The 17,060-nt window shown below is 38.8% G+C and overlaps 1 protein-coding gene across 1 annotated transcript in view; it reads right to left on the bottom strand.

The window, feature by feature from the left end:
• The window catches only part of OCA2 (OCA2 melanosomal transmembrane protein), a 189,680-nt gene that overhangs the window by 49,534 nt on the left and 123,086 nt on the right, over positions 1 to 17,060 (bottom strand). The window contains exons 19-21 of the mRNA XM_061377887.1: positions 13,475 to 13,602; positions 8,340 to 8,399; positions 7,659 to 7,763 (exon numbers count right to left, since the gene is read on the bottom strand). Of these exons, the coding sequence (XP_061233871.1) occupies positions 7,659 to 7,763; positions 8,340 to 8,399; positions 13,475 to 13,602 (293 nt within the window). The remainder of the gene's footprint in view (positions 1 to 7,658; positions 7,764 to 8,339; positions 8,400 to 13,474; positions 13,603 to 17,060) is intronic.

Raw genomic sequence — 17,060 nt, 5'->3', positions numbered from 1 at the left:
TCCTTCATTATTCCTTCATCAGATTATGGCAACAGCATCCTTATCAATATTAGAAGGAGAAAAATAATATCTTATGAGAAAAAGAGTTTTATTTTCTTACACCCTTTATTTCAAGTGTCTTACCAGGATAAATCTCTGCATGACTTGAAAACTTGCTAATTTTGCTGAAAAGTTTGATATTGATGCACCCCACACTGCTGCTTGATTGTCAGGATTTAGATAAAATGAGTGATGTAGCTCAATAAATCAAAGTCATATCCCCCTCACCCATTCATTGTAAGACTATCTGTCTCCAGGTATTAAAACAGAAAAGCTCAACTGTAAAAAATAATGATTGCACCTGGAAAAAGGATAGTGTCCTCAAAGACTGGATACAGAAAGGAGAAAGCCATTCATCTTGATTCTGCGTAAGGCGTTATGTGTATAATATATGCAGGATACAAGCGAATGCAAAAGATGTCTACAGATGTTGGCACATATGTCTATATAGCTATCTTAATAAAAATTAACCCTTGTGAAGAAAATCATTGTTTATAACATACTGTGGAAGTACATAGCTAGAAATATAAAAAGAATAAAAGTGGGAATGTATGTATTTTCACTTATCAGTTGTGCAGTGCAGTAGAAAGCATCACCTTATATTGTCAATTTTGTCTGTTCTTGCAAAATGATAGAAAAACAGCAAATCATGTCTTTATTTTGGAGTTTCATTGCTGCTCTACAACATGGGATTTCATAGCACATGCTTTGCTAAGAACTGTATGTGGTGAAGATGTCTTCTGTGAAAATTGCAGAGAATATGCGTGGATAAAAAGAAATATTTCTGATTTCCCAAATTGTTGATGATTGACCTGTCTCTGCAGACAGACACTATCCTGAAGCACTGAAATATGGGACACAGAAAACTCTTGTAGGGCAGAAGGCAAAGAAGATTAAAAAATAAAACTCACACTAAGAACAGGAAATACATACAAAACATTCATACTACAAACAAAAAAAACCTGATAGTTTTAGAGGCAATAAATAATGGGCCAAAAGTTACCTAGCTCCTAACAAAGACCTGCCAGAGACTGTCACCTTGCCAGCCGGGTGGTTAACGGAAATTGCTTATTATCTTATGTTGAGGAAATAGTATTTAAATGCAGCTGAAACAGGAAATCACTATGGCTATATTTCTGGTAATAAAAGAAAAATATAAACAGATAGCTCCAGCATATACAGCTGTTAAAATACCTCAAACTAAAAAGCATGCTACTAATAAAATCATGTAATCTAACATTCTAAGGCAGAAATCTGTGGCTATTTAAATGACAATACTAGGAAAATGCAGGCCTTAAAAATGAGCAAGTCTGCCTGTCAAGGAGTATCATTGTGAGTTTAGCCTGTTGAAAACAGAGGAGAAATATCAGAGGATTAACAGAATGGCACATAGACCATCACTACATGATTCACCATATTTATTCTTCAGACAAAGAAAGATGGATATCCAACATGAAAAAACCCTTGCAATTCAATAATTAAAATGTGTGAGACTTGTTAACTAAGCACCTGCTTTACGAATTGTACATGCACAGAAAATTTGTAGGTGTGTTTAAGCAGCTCCCAGATGTACCGATACACATTGGATTTGCTGTTGGCAGCATAGCCTTTACATACAGTCAGAGTTCTTGGAGTTCCCCACAAAGTATGTCTCAAACTCAAAATCTGGACACTGAAATTGTAAGGGACCAGTCTGTATTAGCTGAATATACACAAGTCCACAGGGCCTGAAGGAGCTCATCCCAGAATACTGAAGGAGCTAATGGATGTTATGGCAGGACCATCTACGAAAGGAGTCTGTGGAGGTCCCTGCTGACTGGAAGCTAGCAGATGTTGTTCCAGTCTACAAAAAGGGGGTGAGGGAAGACCTAGAGAACTCCAGACCCATCAGTCTAACTTCAGGTCCTGGCAAAATTATGGAAAAGATTACGCAAGTAATGTTGAAAGGCATCTAAAGAATAATGAAAACATCAGGCATAGTCAACATGGATTCACAAAGGGAAAGTCCTGTTTAATTAATCTGATATCCTTTTACAACAAGGTGGGAAGGCAGCAATGTAGTTTTTCTAGATTTTAGTAAGGTTTTGATACTGTCCCTCACAGCATCCTTCTGGAGAAGTTGTCCAACTGTGGGATGAGTGGGTTCTCAGTGCACTGGGTGAAGAACTGGCTGAAGAGCTCAAAGGGTTGCAGTGAATGGGGCTACATCTGGCTGGCAACCAGTTCCCAGAGGGTTCCTCACGATTCAATTCTAGGGCCAGCTCTGTTTGATGTTTTTGTCAAAGATCGGGATGCAAACTGCACCATTACAAGTTTGTTACTGGGGAGTCAGTGGGAGGTGCGGTTGACTCTCTTGAGGAACAGGAGGCCTTGCAGAGGGATCTAGAAGGACTGGAGCATGGACTAGGATTAATGGGGTGAAATCTAACAGGTTGAAATGCCAGATTCTGCACCTGGGGCTGAATGACACTGGACACAAACATAAACTGGGAAAGGAGTGGCTGGAGAGCAACAGATCCCTGCAGAAAGGGATCTGGGGATGCTGGTCAGCAGCAGGCTCCATAGGAGTCAGCAGTGTGTACCCTGGCAGCCAGGACAGCAAACCACAACCTGGGGTGCATCAAACACAGCATCACCAGCCAGTCCAAAGAGGTTTTGTCCTGCTGTGTTCAGTGTTGGTGCAGCCTCATCTTGAGTACTGTGTGCAGTTCTGAGCACCATGATTTAAGAAGGATGTTAAAGATACTTCAGTGTGTCCAGAGGAGGGCAACAAACCTGGTGTAAGGGCTAAAAGGAATGTCCTGTAAGGAGTGGCTAAGGACTTTGGGCTTATCTAGTTTGAAGAAAAGGAGGCTGAAGGGCAACCTCACTGGTCTCTACAGCATCCCCAGGAGAAAATGTGTAGAGGTAGGTACTGAGCTCTTCTCCCTGGGATCTATTGATAGGATGTGTGGGAATGGTTCAAAGCTCTGCCAGGGGAGGTTTAGGCTGGACGTCAGGAAGCATTTCTTTACCAAGAGGATGGCCAAACACTGGAACAGGCTTCCTAGAGAACTGGTGTGTGCTCCAAGCCTGTCAGCATTTTATTTAAAAGGCATTAGTTCTTGGTCAGCCCTGGATTGTTCAGGCAATTTGACTAGAAGATCCTTGTAATCCCTTCCAACTGAAATAGTCTATTCCATTCTATAATCCCAAAATATTTTGCTATATTGCATATTTTACATATTGACAAGAAATGATTGATTTTCCTATCCCTTGCAGGCAGCTATCACAATTGCCAGGCATGTTTATGCAATGAAGCAATAAACACTCCCTTGTACAAACATCTATTTAATTAGGAAGCTGGATCTTGATTTTCCAGTATTCAAAGAGAAGGGAAAAGTCCTGGGATTACAATTCATCAATCAAGTTTCTATATCCTCTTCTTGTTTTGGGGTAATCATCTTTGCATTCAGGACAAATTATATGAAACAAGCAGTTGGAAGATACTCTGAAGACTGCTTTGTCTTTGTGGGGCTTCAGTGCTGTATTTTAGTTTAACACAAACAGAATTTCACCAAGACAGAACAGTAAAAGTAATAAACCTATGATGAGCTAAGTGCCCTCAGAAACTCATTCCACTGTTTCGTGTATGCAATTATCTTTCTACAGCATCTTCTGTAACATAAAATACTTGCAGTGTTCTGAGCTCTTTGAAGAGATTTCAGTTTAGTGACCTCTGTACATTAGTTCCACATGGTACTGACATTTTTGATGGCAGGGTTATACAAGATTTACTCTTGTCTAGAGCAAATTTGAATTTGACTAACAATGGTGTTGAACTGGAAAGGTTCAGGGTAAGGTGCTTCGAATAATAAACTAATCTCATTCTTTGCAATTTCAGAATTTTTTAGTAAGAGAGAAATCCTCACAATGCTGATGGCTGCTGAAAAGCAACAATATGTTCAAAACGTTTAAGCACATGAATATTTTGCACCTTAACATATTTCTATCTTAAAATACCTGAAAATATATAGCTTTTGTTCTTAAGACTGCAGGTAATTTGATGTGTTTATGTTTTAGGATGAGCAAGAATCCTTATTTGTATACATATATGCCCTGCCCATGGCAGAGCGGTTGAAACTACATGTTCTTTAAGGTCCCTTCCAACCCTAATTGTTCTATGATTCTCTGGTAGGCACTTAAAATTCTTTTCTTCTAAGAAATTATTTCTCACCTGTTTCCATAAAACAGTTTATTTCTAGAATTCTTTGTAATGCTGGCTCAGACATATTCATATTTTAATTGCCTATTTTAAATATGGATTTACAGCTTTCATTTTTCACATTTCTTAAGGTAAGAATCAGTCAGCTATAAATTTTAATGCTGTCAAATCTGAAACTTAAAAAGGACCAGTCAACTTTATCCAAATCCAGATAAAGTGAAATTTTTAGGCCCAAGATCCATTAATAGGCATTCACATTTTTTTTCCTTGCACAAGGCACATTACGAATCTTGCACATTATGAATCTGATTATCCCACTAGTACAATGAAGCTGAAATAAAAATTTGGGCAACCATACTTGAGTTTTTTTAAGAAAACACAATCTCTCAGTTACAGAGCTATCTACAGATTTTTCTCTTTTTCTTCCCTCCAGTTACACACTGTACATGTCAAGCCTCAGACTATACTGGAATTCTGTATTTATTCCACTACTTAGGCAGGTTCTGGGTCCAAATACTCTACATATCAATTGTATGGGCTGCTTCTACATGACCAAGTAAGATGGTGTAATAGGAGATAGAATCTCTTCTTATCTACAGCACCTTCAGCCCAGGGGGGTCAGTCACCTTACATTGGAGGCCCTTACCTCTGTCCACTATCTTGCCACTTCTGAGTTACTACACTGAATGTGTGCAGCCCACTCCATCTCCATGCTCCAAGTCTAGACAGCATGCACTGCATAATGTTGCAGGGAAAGAATGGAAGACCTTATCCAGCAACACAGAGGCAGTGTTGGGGATATCCCGTGAATGAACTGATGCCTGTCTTCTCGCACCAGCCCCACTCCTGAAGGAACAGAGAAGTATGACTTTCGAGACACTCTCCTCATCGCAGTAGTTTTGTCCACAGTCACCTGGAGGCTCACAACCAGAACTGGGATTGGCAGGACTATCTCCTCCAGGTAATACAGACAAAAAATCATGGTATACTCTCTCTTCTAATGCAAAAGATGATAGACTGTTCGCATCCTCGACTGTGAGCTGCCACCAAGCCTTTAATCATCTCTGCATGACATTTTAGGAATCTATATCTGTGTATAAGTCAAACAAGCTGTCATCCTGTGAGCCTTGTTTCCCATAGCTCCTACTGATCAGTGACTAACTACCTTCAGCTGAGCAAATCCACTATTGGCAGAGGTCTCTGATGCCATCCTCCAAACGCTCTTTGCTTAGTCAGAGCATACACCTGATACCTGTGAAACCACACAGTGTTTTTGTATCTTTAGGTTCAAAAACTAGGACGAACTTGGTGGGTCCCACATCCCTACCCAATCCATCAAGGCTACAACTACAAAAATCATGAGATTCTCCATTGTCATGCAGACATTTGTTCACAACTGAAGGAGATTTATGGAGCCCTGGAGGGACTCAACACATCTGTCTTCTGTTATTATGAGTGCAGGCTCAGCTGTGTAGCTGGAACCTTTTGTCAGAAACGGACAGGATCATTCATGGCTACACCATAGCGGGTGTCCCATACTCCTATATCACTGGGGCGTAAGAAACCAGACTCGTACATAAAGGTATGCCAATATGATCACCTGTTTCTGAGTACACACTTGGGGTTAACTTCCAAGCTGATGCTCCCACTGTGTGAGCATGTGAGTGAAATACGTGGCTGAATAAGTGAATTTGCTGTGTGGATGTTTATCTAGTATTAATAATCACAACTTTATTATGTAAACAGCCAGTCAATAAATAAAAGGAGATACAAGAAATGCCTGTTGCACTGTGTGTTTATTACACACACGCACTCAGTCCCTAATTAGTAAAAAGCCATTCTACCAAAGAGCTGGGTTCAATATATGCAATATACCTCATCAAAAGCTCATAATTTTGACAGATACAGTGAAAAAATGCCTTTCAAAACTAGTGTTTTTTTATCAGTGGGAACCAAGTGCCAAAGAACAAAAATTATTTTAAATGAAAGTTTATACAATCTTATTTATACAAACTTAGGACTTGTTACTTAGGAATTTTCTGTAAGTATTTTCTAATGTACAATGACAAAGATCAAAGTGCAAGCTCATTCAGTGAGCTAGATGACACTAGATTTCAACATTAATATCTTCACACCTCAGCTACTGACTGCTTTTGCATAGGTGAGAATATGCATTCACATTGCTTCCTTCCTGCCTCCTCCCTCTGCCTATTTCTTAAGAAAGAAAAAATCATACCAGTTTCTTAGGTTCAGCCCAAAACAGAATGAAAAATATATACATTTTAAATGTTTAAAATACTGGCACAAATCCTTCCTGTGTCCATCTGTATTTTCCTGCCTCAAAGGAAGCAGTCTTCAGCCATCCCAAAAGATTCCTGCATTTAAATTCTATTCATTCCCCAAAATATACTTCTTTAAAGGGTTCCTTTCAAAACCTGTAAATGACTCTTCGGTCAACGTGCATGTAGCTGCTTTCTGGTATTGCTCCAAGCCAATTTTCATACAGTAGCTGGATATGAGGCAAAACCTTCTAAGCTAAGATTTCTGCATTACTGCTTAATACTCCTCAAGTATTTGGTGAGAGTGACTCAGCCTGAAACAATTCCATGCCTACTGCTTGAAGTCTGTTGTTAAATCAATATAATTCCACAGGAAACACCACGGTAATCAAACTAAAATACCATCTTAATATATAACAATAGGGCAGTCACAAATCTGTCCAATCTGTCATATGCCCTGTTAAGAAGCGCCGTAAACCTTGACACAGGTTAAGGGCGGACATGACCACTCACTAACAGTGGAAGAAAAGAGGCACAGAAAAATCATAGTTAGCTGAGAACAAGCTGTAACAATGAATCATTCCTATGATATAATGAATAGATTATTCAACTTTGAACAGAGAACTTGATTGAATAAACCTGTCTGAGCATGCCCCTAATTTGTTATAAATTTATACTGTTTTGGTATTAAAACTCAGCCTCTGATAAGCATTATTTTGCTGGTTTTAAACTAACTAGATAAGTAAGGTAACAATAAAAGGTTCAGGTGTTAAAAAAAGAATTAACATAACTACACACCACATAGAGGGAAAGTATTGATCGTAGTGGATAGATATTGAGAGTTTCTATCAAAAAGACAATTTTACTTTTCAGCTATAAATATGGATATAAGGGAGAAGGTGCAAAAACGAAGCCTAAGCAGTGCCCCTAGTTCCACAGCTAACTGTATCTTCTAGCAGCAATAGCCAGCTAGGTGCCTAAATGGTACAAATAAGCTTGTGATAATGATTCGATCTCAGGGGATAAAGTAAACTACAACACAGCAGAGGTAAAAATAAAAAGCAAATCATAATTAGCAAGCTCAGCTCTGTTGCCAACACTGGAAAGAGGGTGCTCAGGTGCTGCAGAGACCTTACCATTGTAGCTGTGAAGGGGATATTGTCAATCACAGAGGAGGCCAAAGCAGACACCCAGAGTACTAAAATGATGGCCACCACCAAGCGCTGGTCCTCAGGAACCACCTGGAATTGGCAAAGGTCAAATCACAATTTAGATGAGATGCTCTGTCACTCCCACACACACGCACACACACGCCCCCCATGGCATCATTGCACTTTCTTCACAGTTGCAATTTATCATCATTTCTTATTCCTTTAGGTTCTGAGATAGGAAAAGCATCTTAAAGAACATAGCCCAACACAATCACTTCTTCCACGAAAATTTGAACAAATAGATATACAAGGACTGATATTTCTAACACACTTACTTTGATTTCACACAAGAAATACACTGTGAGTTTTCAACCTTAACTGTTTAGACTTTTTTTAACCTTTGTATTTTGGGGGTTTTTTAGACTACAGAAAAGGTTTCCCTTTTGCATTTATGGCTACATTTATTCTGGCTGTGGACAAATGCATCCATATTAAATACCAGCCATGCCAAATTATGACATGCTTTCTTGATATTGCTGATGCAGGAATGCAAGCATTAGCATTAAATTCAAAATGGAAGTATTATTCATTATTCTATTGGAGTAACTCATATTTTTTATTCTATTTTACTTTCCTGTTGAAAAACTGTAAATATTTTAAGCATACCTTTATTAATAAAGCCGTCTGTTCTCCTATATAGTCTATTAAGTGAAGATGAGCCAAAGCCTAAAAATATATATATAAAAGAATTATACCAACTAGTGAAGTACTGGATGCAGTTACATTTTTTTTCAATGAATGTAAGAAAATACAATAATTCCTTCCCATTCACAAGGTATTGATTTCATGTAACTTCTACAGCAACTTTGCAGTTGGTGGGAAGAAAAGGAATGGCAGAAACTGGTAGCTGTATTTGCAGAAGTGGGTTAGTTTTAGTGGAATGACTGGTAGTATTACTTGAGAGGGTAGGACACAAGCATCAGAAAAAGCCCGAAATTTAAAGTTCACATTCTTCAGTGAATATGTATTTTATGAATACTCTAACACAACTGATTTTAAACCAACTTCCCCAGATCACAATATTAATTAAAGTATGTCATGTGTTTAAGATTAGATGAAATCAGGCATCTTGGGCTCAGTCTCAGATGAAGAAATAGGAAAACAAAATGCATATTTCTGTTAAACAGCTTTCTCAGACCCTCAAAAAAACCCCACCAGTACCTATCTGCTAAAACCAGGACAGAGGTCTTGGGTGAATGGAAACTGGCACTGAGGCAGCAGCACCTGAAAGGCAGGAAAACCAGCTCTCCAGTACCTAAGTCAAGCACCCAAATGGAGGAGGCAAGCCATGTAAGCACAGACCCAGGCACAGCCTGGACCACAGTACTCATCCTCACTGTGAGAGCTGCTCCCACTTGTACCAGACACTTAGACAGAATACCATACAATCATTGTTACTGCAATGGATGAAAAGACATAGGAAGACCCCAGCCTAATGTTGATGGCTCTGATCTCCCCTTGGGCAGACAGAAGGATACAAACTGAATGATCTGCTCAGGAGAATGATCTACTCCCTCAAACCACAAGGTAAAAGGGTGATTTTAACTCATGAGAGTTGGCCTGCAATTTACTTTGGTTTTGTTTTCTTACAAGTGTCCAGAATGAAGCACTATTTTCAGGCTGAGAAAGGTATATCTATTGCTATGTTTTATTTTATGACTTCTCAGTTTCTAAGGGGAATAAAATCATTCTTGGCTCAGCTTGGACCAAGCTGTTCAGCTTTCTTTCATTTGTTGTTTTTTTTTCTGCCATGACAAAGAATCAGTCAGCTCCAAGGCCTCATTTACTGACTGCCATCCAACAGAGAGCCACAGAAGTCAGTATTCACACAATGCAACTCCATATAACCCACACACCTGGCAGTCACACAGAGCCCTTCAGAGACATTGGTAGAAAAAGCACCATTCAACTCACATGTTGTCAAATTCCATGACAGAGATGGACAAAGATCCTAATAGGCACAGAATGGTGTGGTATAAGACATGGTAATGTCAGAGTGACAAAGGGGTTGTCATTCAGACCTGCAATTCCTGTGCTTGCAACTCATTCAGGAAGCAGCTGAATGCTAGTAGTTTAGGTATCACTGCATATTAAATTTGGCCCAGAAATTATATTTCCTTTTAACAATTCATTGCAAAAGAAAAAGTGTATCTACATTTAAAGACACAGCACGCAGAAAACAAGTGATAAGACTTTTAAACACATACGCATAACCCTTACATTTAAAAAATAGGTATTTTTTCATTACTTTAATGTCTCAGGAGAAAGATCCCTAAGAAATGAATTGGTGGTGGTAATTTTAAGTTACTATTTCCATTCTAAGCTATCTGTGTTGCTTTATAAACTCAAATATTATGACAGTGACTTTTTTAATGCTTGCAAAAGCAATACATTGATGAAGAGTAATTTTTTTTCTGCTGTTGCTTTGTGTTCACATTTCTAAATAAACTTTGTAACACAGTCGTAAGCAGTTAGACCCCAGAATTATATTCAGTTAACACTGCTGCCTTGTTACTTCATTATCTATTAACAGAACATATAACTTTTCGGTAACACTCAAAATTTGTTCTGGAATCCAGACATGGTAAGACAAAAGAGATATTCGGGAAAGAGGTAAGGGAATGAAGGACACACACATAGCTCCTGCAAGACAGTCAGTCTGCATGTAACCTGTCACGTCAGAGATTATCACTGATCAGACAACTAGCTTCAGGATGTCTCTATGATACCCAGGCCAATTTCCTTGAAGCACCTAAGTGAAATTCAGTTAGCACCATGCCACTGGCCTCCAATAGGTATTAACTGCATAGAGGGAAGATCTTCTAGATCTTCCCATGTCTTCTAAGAGAAATAACTATTACTGTACTAATTACTGTCTTCAGGCATACTAGCACCCGTCTGGAAGCTCAAAATGGAGCTGTACTGCAGAAAAATGCATGTACCATTTTAGATCAGTTTACTTTAGGCACAAAAATCTGTTTAAAATCCTCTTATGGATAATACGCCATGATGACTGTTGTAAATAAACTCTGCCTGAAGCAATTAAGGTAAAAGGTCAATTTTGACTATAAAGTGAGCAAAATACTGTACCCCTCAGAGGGGAACTTATGTCACAGAAGATTTAGACTGATTTTATAGCCTGTAACAGCCACTTGTGAACAAGGACTAAAAGGACAGTGGTAGAGATGAATTATCCAAAATATAAAATAGAAAGCAAGAGAGCTTCAAAGGATTTCCAGTTTTTTCATTGCAAAAGAGTTACCAGACTGGACTAATAAGTACCCAATGGCAGAACCTCCAAGAGCTCCCTCATCGCTCTAGAACTCAAACCACATTTTCCGGATCGACTTGCAGCCTAAGTCCCACTCAGGTTTTTAAATGAGCCTTGTAATAGGAAAGGGAACATTTATAGCAGTAGGAAACAGCTTCAGACTGGGAACCATTCAAGGTGAAGGATCACCAAGGGTGAGGAATACTAGCTGACAACTGCTGAATGCCTAGACCATGAAACATTCCATATACTTCAATGCATATCTTTGTTTTGACTTGTTTCTTCTTGACATTGTTAACCTAAATGAAAAGAAAATGCCTTGGCAAGGACTGTCATCTCCTGCAAGTCCAAAGTGTAATAGATTCAGACCAAAATTAGCAGTGATGATGCACAGAACATTTTTATCATTCATTTATGTGGAAGAATTTAAATGACTCACACTTTTCTCTTGGTTAACTGTACAAGTTTCTTTCATGACCTTAAACTGCTGCTATTCTAGAGAGCTAAGAAAAACATTCTTTCATTACCAAACTATTCTCTAGTGACCTGAGAAATCATAAAAATGAAGTTCAGTGAATAACAACAGTTGCATCTGGCAGTGTTCAAGGCCAGGTTGGACGAGGCCTTGGGTGATATGGTTTAGAGTGAGGTGTCCCTGCCCATGGCAGGGGGGTTGGAACTTGATGATCTTAAGGTCCTTTCCGACCCTAACTATGCTATGATTCTATGAAGTCTGACGGTAAATCATAGAATCATAGAACCATAGAATAGTTAGGGTTGGAAAGGACCTTAAGATCATCAAGTTCGAACCCCCCTGCCATGGGCAGGGACACCTCGCTCTAAACAATATCACCCAAGGCCTCGTCCAACATGGCCTTGAACACCGCCAGGGATGGAGCATTCACAACCTCCCTGGGCAACCCATTCCAGTGCCTCACCACCCTCACAGTAAAGAATTTCCTCCTTATATTCAATCTGAACTTCCCCTGTTTAAGTTTTAACCCATTACCCCCTGTCCTATCACTACAGTCCCTAATGATGAGTCCCTCCCCAGCATCCCTATTTGCTAAATGGCAAATAACTTCCTGTCTGCTTTACTAAGTTACTGTGCAGTCACACAGCATAGAAATAAAAATCAAAAACATTCAATCCAAGCTAAAACAATAAATACATCAGGGAATGCAATTAATATGCTGTTACAGCAGCAGTAAAAAAAAAAAAAAAAAAAAAGAACATGGCTTCAGTATGGATTCCCTAGAAGAGCTAGAAAATGCAAAGATACATACAGCCTGGTAAGGTAGAGAACAAAAAGTTGCCTGTACTAATGGGTGTACAATAAATCAATATTTTCTGGTGGATTTTGAGCCTAGTAGCTTGAAACCAAACCTTTTAATCTGAATTTCCATTCATCTTCTCAGAGATTACTGGATTTTGACTTCCAGTTTGGCATTAATTAGAGTTAGCTGGATTATTCTCTGTATTGTTTCAAATTTTGTCCCTTTTACTGTTGATGATTTTTTAGTAGATCCCAATTTACAAATTTAAGGTGTCTCTGCAGTTACTGGAAGCAGGGGAAGGAGGTTGTGTGAGTAAATTTGTTCTTGCAGGCTTTTCCCAGGCTGCTCACTCAGACAATTCACTAGCCATGGCAGTGCCAGTGGTCACTTGGGTTTTGTCAGTCATGTTTATAGAATATTATTACATCATTTAAAGCCAGCAAATTAGTACTGAAAACTACTGAGCATTATAGAAGCCTAATTGGCCAATAAATATGAGTATTCATACAAAGAATTATCCAAACAGTTGGTGTAAAAATAAATCCTCTCAAGCTATACAAAAGCATTAAACAGGAAATAAAATGGGGTACAAGCATGGCTGGATTGTGTCCGATAGTCAAGCACACAAACACACAGAAACTACACAGCAAGATAGCTAGGCATTTCAAGTAGTGAGTATCTTTTTAAATTGCAGTTCCAATCTGAAATTCAGTGATGTTATCCTATCAAACCTATCAAAACTATCAATACTGCCATGAAATGTCTTAGGCCATTTGGTAGCCAGCATGCAGTAGACATCATTAGGAACATTTTCCACCTCTAGTTTATATTTGTTCTTTTATTTTTCCTATCACTTGTCTAAATAATTGCAAAACAAACACATAAATACATATAAACTATGCACACATAGATTGCCAACATACCTGGAAACTAAAATTCCACATATATAAAAATGATCATGTCAGATATATTCACCAAATGCAGCAGAAGGAGAATGAGTTATACCAAGCTTAAATTGAAAAATTAAATATCAAAGATGTTCAGCCAGCTTCCACCAGTCTGCAATTTCTCTCTATTTTACCATGACTACATTCAATCTACAATATTCCAGTGAGATTGAATATGCAGAGGCACATAATTCACACTTGAAATCGGCTGTAACTATTCAAGCTTTAGAAATCAGAGAGTATTACCTCCATGAGAACAAACAATGCTGCAAAGAAAAGGAGGGTTGCCCACTCAACTCTGTTCAGTATCATCTCAAAGTCATGGATGTCTGCTAGCACAAGCAGCCAAATGGCTCCCAACATGGCAATCCAGCCTGCATGAGAAAGAGAGAGAACACTTTACACTTAACAGACTTCTTATGGGTTACCAAAGTAAAAGTTAAGAGTCTTGCCCTTTTCAGAGTGACTCTGTAACAGGGAAAATTCACAGATACTGCACGATGAATGGTCTCTGCTTTCGAATTAAAATAAATTAGAAAAGGAAAATGGCAAATAAGGCACATTTGGGTTACCCCAATAATCAATGGTTGAATCACAGAGAAATCTTTAGGTGTTTATGAAGCAAACTGAAGGATTCTGGATCACCTGACAGGCTAGCTGCCGCCCCAGGGCCTTGAAGATTCACTGGCTACCTGCTCAGGAAGATAAATAGAGGAAAGGAATATCTCTTTAAAACAGAAGAGAAACTGACTTTCAATAGCAGAACAGGCTTCCTCCAGACAGGATCCCTCTATACATCCTGAAGTGATTTAAGGCACATATATAAGTAACTGATTGAAAGTAAATGCAAATCAAATGCAAAATCAGCCAGAGAATATAATTAACAGATCTCTGGTCCAAGCAAGGCTCATTTTCTCTCTGCACAGTTAAAATACTTTAGCTGTTTGATTCCTCTGGCACATTTATCTTAAAAAATAGAATGGGATTTCAGATACGAAAGAAAAAGGGGTTGGGTGGACTTTTCCTCAGAATGAGGAAAATTGTCTTTCTTCTCTATTTTTTTCCTAAATAGCAGATGAATTTTTTTTATTTTTTTTTTTTTACACAAAACCCTAAGTTACATAATTTAAGGGTTTGTTGTTTGGTGGTTTTTTTAATGCCATAGAAATAATCCTGCCACTGCTTCAAGTTATTTCTTTGTCGTGACTATTTTATACGCTTCATCCTATTTCATATATTCACAGTCAGAAAGTGATGGATTCACAGAAGTGCAGAAAAAATGAGGAAGAAAGAAGAATAACAATCCCTGCTGGCAAATAACTTTAAGTCACAAACTTATAATCAAATAGTAAATGTGACCTAGGTAGAATAGGCTCCTGCTATGAAGTAGATAGATGAATAAAGTGAGCCCTCTCCAAAAGCCTTCAGCAACTGTAAGAAAATTCAGAGATAGAAGACTGCTTCACAAAATTTTAGGCCATTCAATTTACAGTTTATGCATAAGAGTTTTTCCATTTGAGTTATGATAAGAAAGAGATCAAAAAAGAGATCAAAAAACATCCAACTGTTTAAAATTAAGCTATATTCCATTTAAATCCTATTCAAATATAAAATAATTAAAGGCCCCAAAGGACCTTACTCTTCATGAAGCTGTAAATGTTTATTTTTCCCCAAAAAAATCTATAAAGTGTAACATAAATATTCCGTAATCAAAGAATGCGTTTTGCTCTCTCAAGTATATTTTAGGAGCTTTCAGTGACACACTGCACTCTTTAAATGAGAAATTCAGGTTAAGTGTGATCAGTAAGGAAGGTCTGCTGAAAAAACTGCAGCTCAGTGTGGGCAGCCAGACCTGCCTGAAGGCCAAAACCAGCAGCTAAGGAGTTACTCTGGCTGGTCTGCGTGGTAAGGAGATGTAAACCAGCTTGCACTAGTTCTGGCTTATCATGCTTCGAGGTGGGTTTATATTCTGCTGTGGTATTTGTGCCACAGTGAAATCATACTTCTTGCATTGTTTGGCTCCAAAACCAAAACGCTCTCAGTGCCACCAAACTCTTTGGCCATTTACCCACTCCTGTCCTTTCAATCATCTCCAAGTGCCATCTTCTTCCCAGTTCAAATTTGCTTTTGATGCTACTAACCCGGCTTCTGCCCCCTCTGCTTGGCTGAAACCAGATTTTCCAGCACTACAAAAGACTCCTCTGTTGTCTAGCTCTCTCCCCATGACCATTCTTCTTATAAAGCTTTCACACAGCAGCATTGCTTTTCCCTGAATAAGTGGCTTTCACAACAAATTTTGCTTTAGCCTGGTGCAAACTTAATGTAGGGGGAGATGCAGGGAAATCCTTGTAAGGGGGCAAATATGAAAGACTAGGAAATGTAATGGCTTGTCAGCAGAAATACCACCATATAAGTGGAAACAAAACCAAAACTAAGCAGAGAAATGAAAAATGAAGGAATTTTGTATCCCAAATTTTGTAGCTTCAGCTTCTACATAGATCGCAATACAGATTTTGAGTAAAATCTGACCTGAACGCCTTACTGGATCCAAGAACCATGTCTCACAGCACACTCTGCTCACCTCAAAAGACAGAAAAGCTGACATGATGCAAATCTGCTTCCTGCTAATTTCCTTATGAAGTACGGCATTTTACCACTCACTAGACAGAGACTCCAGAAATGATCTAAGAGTGGTAATACTCATGCTACTGTGGATGAATGCTGGATTCCAGCACAAACTGAAAATGTGTGGGTTTTGGGGCTTTTTTGTGCACTGGACTCCGGGTATATATATAGACACTGCAAAACCAGTTACAACCACAGGGACAGGAGTGCTACCAGAGTTCCCAAAGTAGCAAAAGAAAGTGAAGAGGGAACTGTCAGTTCCTACATACCATGCCTTTTTTCTAGCATAATTGATTTAGTGTCTTTCCAAAAACAAAGTGAGTCTCTATGCAAATGAATAATTATTTGCTCTGAACACAAAGGGGTCATGGAAATGCACTGCCTTACTTTCTTCTGTTGTGTTGGCTGTTCTCTAAATTCCAGTAAAGAACATTGGGCCCAATTCCTCCTTAAACAAATAAAGATGATGGCAAGTCCTGTAAAAGGAATACTGAAAGGGGAAGCAGATGTGTGCAGATCAGGAGCTTAGTAGCAGAATTTTACTGCTATTTTGCACAAATGTAAGAGACAACATTACATTTTGTCACACACATTTTGCATGTAAGTATGATGAAGTGAAAAATTAAAGATCAGCAATTTCTCAATAGTTCTGGAACAATCTGTAATAATATCTTGGCGTTATTTCTACCCTCCTGCCTCAAAAACAAAACAAACAACTTGAACGTGCAATATGGAGATAATTATTCACTAAAGCTAATGAAATATAATTGAATTGCACAAAAAGTATATAGAGCAGGCATTTTCTAGCACCATGAAGTGTTATCAGCATGCATTAGGTCCAGACATGCAGCTCTGCAGGACAGAACAGTGCCCTGCCTTACAGTATTGTTGCTTAGGAATATGGACAGACAAGGGAGGTGTCTTCCTGCAGTGCTCCAGCAAGTACAGCTCTCCAGAGGCTCAAATACTGCAGCTGCCAGTTCTGGCTGCAAGAGCTTGTTTCAGTCTACATACATGGCCTATTTGGAGTGTATTTATTTTCCTTGCTGTTACCCACCTCTCAGAGCGCAGAGAAGAGAGGAGGAAGGAGGGAGTCTCTTGAGGCATCTGGGGGACTTCATCAAGATGTTTGTTCACAACACCCTTTAATACCATGGTTTGACTTCAAGCACCCCCACAGCTGGACAAGAATAAAGTCTTCTTCCAC

The sequence above is a fragment of the Neopsephotus bourkii genome, unplaced genomic scaffold (genome assembly GCF_033783945.1).
Source record: "Neopsephotus bourkii isolate Nb327-2 ecotype Australia unplaced genomic scaffold, CSIRO-AGI_Nbou_v1 NB_1760, whole genome shotgun sequence".
In the NCBI taxonomy this organism is placed as follows: Eukaryota; Metazoa; Chordata; class Aves; order Psittaciformes; family Psittacidae; genus Neopsephotus; species Neopsephotus bourkii.
This window is presented reverse-complemented; position numbering and strand designations above follow the sequence as displayed.